The following is a 9220-nucleotide window of genomic DNA, read 5'->3' as shown; positions in this document are numbered from 1 at the left end:
ATTTCCAAAAAAAAAAAAAACATTTACATAAAAACTAAAGACTACGTATGAAAAATTACTTGATCAGATCAGACCCCTTAATTAGTTTAAAATAAAAATGAGCTTGTTTCTTACCATAGCTGTCACTTCTTCGTTTGCTATTCCTTTTCTCCGCCTCGGCTGGAGACATCGTATGACGTCCGAAATCCCCTCCGGGAACACAGGAGGCACCTGAGGGCACCCCTCCTCCGAGGCTCGGTGTGCTTGCGCAGAGGCTGGGGCCCCCCGGGCCCATATCTGAAGATCCTGAATCAGGGGCAGAGATGCCCAGTCCTAGACGGGTGCTGGCTGGAGAGGCGCTGGCCGTCTGCGGTATGTGCCATCCGGTCTGCTGCGGTTGGGGTACATGATGATGATGCTGCTGGGACATGGGTGGCCCTCTCTGGTGCCCGTGTCCCCCAAACAGTCCCCCATCCTCACCTGGGTAACCGCTCACAATGCAGGTAGAAGAAGGAGAGGAGGTGGAGAGGTCAGAGTACGAGGAGAGGTGCTCGGAGCGTCCGTGAAGGGCAAAGGCGGCCGGAGAGACACTGGCCGTCTGCGGTATGTGCCATCCGGTCTGCTGCGGTTGGGGTACATGATGATGATGCTGCTGGGACATGGGTGGCCCTCTCTGGTCCCCGTGTCCCCCAAACAGTCCCCCATCCTCACCTGGGTAACCGCTCACAATGCAGGTAGAAGAAGGAGAGGAGGTGGAGAGGTCAGAGTACGAGGAGAGGTGCTCGGAGCGTCCGTGAAGGGCAAAGGCGTGGTGCAGGGCCTGAGGAGGGGCGTGAGGGCTGCGCAAACAGCCGAACAGCGTGTGATCCATCGCATGCACCAAACCAGCCGCAAGTGGAACAAAAACCACAACAAGAAAACTTCCCAAACGGCAGAAACACAAAACACTCTGTTGCTTCTCACTTCAAACAGTGTCTCCTTAAAAAAAGACGAAAATGAAGGAAAAGGAAAAAGTGTGTCTGTACACGTGTGTGTGTGTGTGTGTGATAATCCCATGCACGTTGCGATCGAGAGTTGCCAGGCAGCGCAGCTGATGATGATGAGAGCTGGATCTCAGTTGACAGTCTAGCGCAGACTGCGGCCCAGCTGAGAGGGAAAGGTGCTTCCTAACAGTGGCCGGGCTTTTGGGCAATGGGCTGGGACTGAAGGAGGGGTGGGAGATGTTATAAATAGGGCCGTAACATGAGAGGAAGGCTGGGTCACAGAACCCCGCCACATCTGTCCACTGAAGCAAGCCAGTCCAGCCCTGCAGCTCCATGCATCTAAAACATGACAGAAAATAACAGGCAGATTTTCAGTTCAGCCCTTTTTGTGATTTGTGTTCAAAAACATTACTTTTTCTTTTTCTCCCAAAAGACAAAAGGCAGATTGGTTGAGAAGGTCGGAGCAACTGAGAGGGGTTAAAAGTGTTAATGGGTTGTTGATCTTCAGCACTTTCTCCTCAGTTTTGAGGATGATTTAGAGGACAGGAGATCAGTGCTAGAAGCCAGTAAGCTGTAGATCTTCTTCTATTGGAAGTTTGACTGTACAAAAAGTGCTGTCATGCTTTTTGTGCACGTTTATTGCGGATCACCAACAACAATCACCAACAACAATCACCAAGTATAAATGCTTTTTTTTTTTACAGTTACTACTCATGTGTTTTTTTTTTTATAATACTAAAGTAGAAAATGTCCTACTTTATTAATTTCTGAATAATTATAATTAAATGTGATTATATTAATAATGTATTATTCAAAAGTCTGGGGTCTGTAACATTTTTTAATGTTTTTGACTTTTTTAATGTTTTTTTTATGTTGTCTTATGCTCACCAAAATCTGTTTTTATTTGATCAAAAATACCGTAAAACAACCATGTGAAATATTGTAACAAATTAAAATAATATATTTTAAACTGTGATGACAAAATTGTGCTCCTTTATATTTCTGTGGAAACAGAAGATTGTTCTTGAATGAATAGAAAATTCAAAAACAGCATTAATTTGAAAATATAAATATTATATATTATAAATGTCTTTGCAATAACCTTTTATCAACTAAATGCAATCTTGCTGAATAAAAACATCTTTTATTTAGCATCATTAAAAAAAAAACTCTTGCTTCAAACTGACACCAAACTTTAGAATAGTGTACACTGTAAAACAATATTTTTCAAAATTGTAAATAAAATAGATTATTGTAGAATATTTTACAAGAAAATACTTTTTTTCTTCTTTAATGTCATTTGTTACTTGCCATTTTGTTTGTGAAATGTACTAGCAATTTCTACACAAACACACTATTCTACACATACACTATTATAAAACTTAGACAAAAATATAAAACTTGTTTGTGAAATGTACTAGCAATTTCTACACACACACACACACACACACATATATATATATATATATATATATATAAAATTTAGGTCAAAAACGGCAGCTACATGCATAATTATATTAATTCGCTAAACTAGTTTAAAATGTATATATGTTCAAAATTTATAATGGTTTTATGTGCAGAGTATACACACATGTAGACGTGTATACACATAAAGTACTTGTGCAGTATATAATCCAACAATATATACCATATAAATTTACAAACTTCTCACTAAAATGAAATAAAAGATTCTTTATGGAATATGCATTAGCTATAATTTGCGCTCATGGTAGTGTATCATTGCTTTAATCAGAGTAACAGTGCTCATCGCGGCCCGCTCTGCTCCAGCAGAACTAACGGCATCGCCATTCAAGACGTCCCAAAGGTTTCACCCATAGAGACAGATGCGGTGCAACGGCACACAGAGCAGGCCTTTCTCTGCTCACGGGTAAAAGAAGGAGAGGAAATCAGATGCCTTGTTGGGGGAAATGGCTTTAGCAGATGGGGAAAAGCGTGTGGAGTCAGGGCCTTATTTAGAGAGAGCAGAGAAGACGAGAGACGGTCATTCTCATCTCTCAAAGCACCATGTCCCACCGCCGACATCTCGGGTGAGTAACACAAACTCTCTGTTTATCCTGCTTATTAGCCAAATTATCAGGATGGAGCTGGATGCTGTTCACACAAGGTTTGTTTTCATAGGCGGTTTCTCTCTTTCGCTATCCGTCATGACTTCTTGCTCACAGCGGTGCCCCGTGGCATGATTTACTGAGGCCTGATCGCATCTTTTTTTTTTCACTTTTGAGGAGACAAATAGAAAAGAGTTGCATAGGAAGACACATAATAGAAGGAAAGAGAGAGGGAGCATGAGACAAAAAATCTCACATTACCAACAGTGCGATATGGTGAGTCTTCAAAGAGCAAATCAAACTTCAGCAGCTTCTGTGGGGAGAAAAAAAACATAATATTAAAAATAAGTCCATTTGTACAGTTTAAACAACTTTTTTTCAAATTCTTGATCTGTAACATTCAATTTCAAAAGCCTTTGAACAAATTCTGAACAAAATATGAACTAAATAAACACAGTTTATAAATATTCAAAATAAATGCTTTAGTATTCAGTAGTTCTCTGGGTTCTACTCTCTTCCTAAAGCACAAAAGTCTAAATCTAATTAAATGCAGTTATAGAGAGAACACAACTTGACATATAAAGTTATATGCAGTTATATGAAGAACAAACACATTCAATATTTCTGCATCAAAACCCATGGAAAATATCAGCCTTAATCTAGATCTGCAATAATATAATGATCTGCCTAATTTTATCATCACAAATATTTTAGGTTCAACTTTATATTAATGAATAAGGAAAAGTGAATCTTACGTCCAGTTAAAAAAAAAAAAAAAGTCACATATTTTAATCAACTTTTTGCCTTCATTAGCTCATTTACAGAATATGTTCCTACAGTGCGACCAATTAATTTTTAAACAATTTTAGTCTTTCTAATTAATATAAAGCATAATAATTATATAATTATAATGCTTTAAACTTATGCTTTTATAATGCATAAAATAATTGCTTCTATAAATGCCTTTTTTAATAGTTGTAGTATTTCAACTACTATAATTTGACTACTTATACGCATTTTGAAAAATCTCCAGCACTACACAAATTACGCAAAAAATACAAGACAGAACACCAGCTTTACTGTGAATCGTTTATCTCTGCAGGATAAAAGATAAAAGATTTATCACTAAAGATTTACAAACAGCTGAAATGAAAGGACGTGTCTGCGTCTGTTCTACAAAAAGCACTGAAGAGTAACCAGAATTAAAAGCAGACTTTGAGAGCATGTAAATATCAGACGGAAAATAGTCATGGTTTGCTTGAACTATGGACTTTTTCAATTTCAATTGCCACCCATGTCTGCTGCCCATACGTTTCTGTTGTTGATGCTATTTAAAGTACTTGCACAAAACATCTGACAAGACAATAATCATATTTCTAAACTGCACAGTGACATCCTTCTTCTATACATACACGCATTAAATGGTCATACTGTGAAATAAATCCTGAACTCTTAAAAAATATTTTTCAGTTGCATTCTTCTGGCTCTCATAAGTGTTGCATTTTCTGTTGATATAAAAAGTTAAAAAATACTGATTCATGTTTATCTCAGTTTATCTCAGTCTGCAGTGCAAACGATAGCATGTAATTACATTTATATTTAACATTTGCCAACTGTAAATTCCACAGATGTGCAGCAGTACAATGCAAATAGCTTAGAGATGGAATTGATTTTGTGGATACACAGTTATAGTGCCATTGCTGATTCATGTTTATCTCAGTTTATCTCAGTCTGCAGTGCAAACGATAGCATGTAATTACATTTATATTTAACATTTGCCAACTGTAAATTCCACAGATGTGCAGCAGTACAATGCAAATAGCTTAGAGATGGAATTGATTTTGATACACAGTTATAGTGCCATTGTGCTCTGAAATATTTGATGTGCTGTCAAATTCTCAAAAACATCTGTTGGACAGTTTTGCCACACTGACATGATTCTCATAATCACTCAGTCCCGATAGAGTTTCACAAAGACGTCAGTCCTCTATCAATTAAAGACAAGTGTTTGCCAGGATGTTGTCCAGTTAAAATGTTTTATTCTCCTGTATATTTCTTTTTTTTTCTTTTGGTATTTAAAATTCAACTTGAAATGATTTTGAACTCAATTAAAATTCCAAGTAAATAAATAAATAAATGAATGAATGAATGTACTTTTGTACCCCTACCTTTGTTGAAAATCATATATTTTTTATTTAATTACATTTGAATTCAAATATCTTGTTTTTATAAATATTTATATTTAAATTGAACTAAATAAATAATCTGAGATTATAAATGCTATGTTCAGTTGTTTTCTGTGCTTCTCTAAAGTGTCCTTAAGCACAACAAAAACTTATGAGAAAAAAAAGATGGTACTTTTGTACCCCTAGCTTTTGTTGAAATGGAAAATGGAATTTAAATATCCTTTTCTAATAAATAAATATAAATAAATAAAAGGTACTTTTGTACCCCTACCTTTGTTGAAAATCATATGATATTATTACTGATTTTATTTAATTACATTTGAATTTGAACATCTTATTTTTTAATAAATTTTTTTTTTTTAAACAAAACAAACAAACAAACAAATAATCTGAGATTATAAATGCAATATTCAGTTGTTTTCTGTGCCTCTCTAAAATCTCTTAGAGAAAAAAAATATATGGTACTTTTGTACCCCTAGCTTTTGTTGAAAATCATACAGATATATCTGATTTTAATTAAAATGGAATTTAAATATCCTTTTCTAATAAATGAATAAATAAATAACATCTTTAAGATGTTCTTGAGTGCAGTGCCCTAAAAAATAGGGTACTTTTATAACTAGCTTTTGTTGAAAATCATACACATATTTTTATTTATTTTTATTACATTTTAATTCGAATATCTTATTTATAAATGTTAATTTAATTTAATATAAATGTAACAAAACCATAACTCACTGAATTAGCTGTTAAATGAACAACTGGCCTTTATAAATAGCAGAGGAAGTAGTGTGTGTGTTTATCTAATAGATGTACCGATGCACAAGTTGCTCTAGTTCACCACACACACACACACACACACAATAGGGATGCGCGCTGATGTTGTCTACTAAACCAACCCAGCAGCCACGGATTCCACTGCAGCATTATGAATGTGTCCTCAGAGATGATCTGGGAGGTGTGCTTTACACACTGACTGAACGCAGTAAAAAGCCTCCATGCTATTCCTTGTGTTGGTGGTACAATTTGTGTCTAATAAATCATGAAAGTATTTGACTGTAAAATCCGACTATCTCTGCTGTTTGTCACACGCTCCAATTAATTTTGTGGCGCCCACCGGCTTCTCCGGCCACAAATGGTTTTGTAACAGCTAAATACATCACTAAAAGTCTTTTGTACCCCCCGGTCCACCATACTGTTTTAATAAATCCTTTCATTTCAAAAAGTGACGTCAACATTTTATGATTTAATGGCTTCATTCTCGCTGTTGGTGCCTATGACGAAGGCCAAATCCCAGAGTGCTGGAGACTCCCTGTGCTTAATAGGGGGCTTGGGAGGTTTCTTCCTATAGCGGACTAATGGATTCTCAATGTGAGGATTGGACTTCATCAGGAAAAACCCACATGTGATGTTGGACTCTCTCTTTAAACGCTATTCCAAGGTTTAAGTGCCATTCAAGTTGAAGTATGATGGCCATTAATCTATAGCTTTTGTCCTTAGTTTCTCATCAACCAGTAATAATTAGTCAGGCTGTGTTTAATATGTAAATGGCCTTGCTGACCTCTACTGGTGTGTTATTGGTGTGAACTGCCCGGTTACACTCATCGAGCTGATACAGCAGCCAGATTTTAAAGTCTAAGAATACTGAAAATCTGAGTTTTGTTTTTTTTTTCATTTAAAGCTGGAAATATCATTTCATTTTATTTATTCTGAGACATTTCAATACAAAAAATTATTTTTATAAAAAAATTTGTATATATTATTTACATTTTTTAAGTTTCTGCACTATTTTTAGGTCACTAATCAAATATGCTGCTCATTAAAAAAGGGTGCATATAGGTTAAGTTGTAATTTTTGCTCAAACTGCTATGCAGATTTGTGTGAGAAATATTAGTTTTTAAAATAATGCAAACAAAATATTTTTTTGTGGCTTTAGACATTGTACCCCAAACCTTTAGATACAAAATACTGAGAAATTACATGACATAATCATAATACTTCAACCCACATTTAAATGATTATGTATAATAATTATAATAAAATATAATTGAATTAAATATATTAAATATTTAATTACTCATAGTAATAATAATTAATTCAGTATTTAATTATTCAATTCGATGATATTTTATTATATTTAAATTGTTAATAAAATTGTTTTTAATAACAAAATTCTATTTTATTATTTTAATTAAAATAATATAGTGCCTCGCACATCCAAATCATTCGTAGGTGTATGGGATAAAAGTAGAATATAAAGTAAAAAATATATATAAATCCCGCACACTACTCAAACTTGAATGATCACAAAAAGTTTTTTCCTCTCTTTTTATACTGAAAAATATAATAACAATAATAGATACTTTTTGTGATGATGTAAGTTTGAGTTGTGCGCAGATTTTTTTTATTAAATTAAATTCTAAAAAAAAAAATTTAAGTTTATGAAATGTAATAATATTAAATATTACACTGTTAGATTAATTATTTAATTAAAATTTTAATTTTTCTATCAATAGATCAAATACTCTCATCTCCTTTTGATAATTTTATGTTTATTTGATCAATTATTTATTTTTATAAAAAAAAAATTTAAATTAATTTCTTCTGTTGTCAGCAACTGTTTTATATTTAAGAACCATTAAATAAAAAATATCAAAAAATACTGTGATATAAATTGACAGCATAATTATGTTTGTCCACAGTGGCGGATACGCTACCACTAAACGCCTCTTTGGTATGGCAAACATAATTTCCATTAAACAGACGCGCATCACCCATCAAGACAGAGCCAAGCTAAAATAGCAGGTTAACCTCCTTATGCTGTCAGTCATACTGTGATCCAGCCCAGCAGAACTCACTGACCCATGCATATGTTGTCCTCACTGGGGTCAAACACACACACGCACACACAGGAGTTCTCAAGGGAGGCATTACTTCTGGCTGTTCTTGCCTGAGAGTGGGAAGTGGAGCTCTTGAGCATTTCCCCATTTTTCTGCAGGACAATCCCATCATCATCTAATCAAGCCTGCTGTTTAATTGCCAACTCCAACTCGATCCCATCTCCATCCTCGAGCAAGGGTCGTGACGCAGGCTCGGGACAATAGAAGGATATTGAAACACTTCGGCATCCACTTGAAAGTCCCGATCGCTCCTGCCAGATCAGTCAGCGCTGGACTTGTGTCTCCTCAGACGGCGTTCTGCAAAGACATGTCAAAGTGTGTTGGCAAATGTGTACCTGCTTAAGAATAGGTCACTTAAAAATACTGGGGAAAAAAAATACTATTTACTCACCCTCATCCAAACCTGTATGGCGTTAATTTTTCTGGAACACAAATGGAGAAATTTTGAGTTGCCACAAAATACTGCAGCCACAAATATGAATTAATTTTCAAGATTTCAACAAAGTTTTTAAAGTATCTTTGTCCTATTTAGATCTTGAAAGACATTGCATGGAATCTTTTGGGGTTTTTAAAGCTTTCGATGCCAAAGACCCTCAAATAAAATGATTCCCTTGCGCGAGACCCCTTAGTAAAATATAAAAGCTGCTATATATTTTCATTTATAAAGACTCATTAATTCTGTGTTAGAGAAATAAATTATATTACATGTCTAAACTTGCAAATACAGCTTTTCAATAATAAATACACTGCCATTCAAAAGTTTGGTATCGGTAAGATTTTTCATGTTTTTAATGAGTCTCTCTTATGCTCATCAGTTTGATCAAAAATACAGAAAAAAAAGTAATATTGTGAAATATTATTGCAATTTCTAATATTGGTTTCCTATTTTAAAATGCTTTAAAATATCATTTATTTCTGTGACGCAGCGCGGAACGATCCTTCAGAAATCCTTCTAATATTCTAATATGATTTCTGAAGGATCATGAGACATTGAAGTCTGAATTCAGCTTTGCTTCACAGCAATAAATTATATTTTAAATTATATTAAAATAGAAAACTGTTATTTTAAATTGCAGTAATATTTCACAAAATTACATTTTTTTCTG

General features: G+C 34.7%; 2 protein-coding genes across 2 annotated transcripts in view; both read right to left on the bottom strand.

Moving 5' to 3' along the window:
• meox2a (mesenchyme homeobox 2a) overlaps positions 1-3341 on the bottom strand; it is a 12221-nt gene extending 8880 nt beyond the window's left edge. The window contains exons 1-3 of the mRNA XM_016568905.1: positions 3290-3341; positions 617-1301; positions 115-400 (exon numbers count right to left, since the gene is read on the bottom strand). Coding sequence (XP_016424391.1) covers positions 115-400; positions 617-850 — 520 coding nt within the window. The 5' untranslated portion in view covers positions 851-1301; positions 3290-3341. The remainder of the gene's footprint in view (positions 1-114; positions 401-616; positions 1302-3289) is intronic.
• Positions 3342-6453: 3112 nt separating this feature from the next.
• LOC107752635 (isoprenoid synthase domain-containing protein-like) overlaps positions 6454-9220 on the bottom strand; it is a 48103-nt gene continuing 45336 nt past the window's right edge. Inside the window, exon 9 of the mRNA XM_016568661.1 lies at positions 6454-6645. Coding sequence (XP_016424147.1) covers positions 6454-6645 — 192 coding nt within the window. The remainder of the gene's footprint in view (positions 6646-9220) is intronic.

The sequence above is a fragment of the Sinocyclocheilus rhinocerous genome, unplaced genomic scaffold, assembly GCF_001515625.1.
Source record: "Sinocyclocheilus rhinocerous isolate Xijiao unplaced genomic scaffold, SAMN03320098_v1.1 scaffold1965, whole genome shotgun sequence".
Classification (NCBI taxonomy): Eukaryota; Metazoa; Chordata; class Actinopteri; order Cypriniformes; family Cyprinidae; genus Sinocyclocheilus; species Sinocyclocheilus rhinocerous.
The sequence above is the reverse complement of the archived record's forward strand: the minus strand, read 5'-3'. Positions and strand labels throughout refer to the sequence as shown.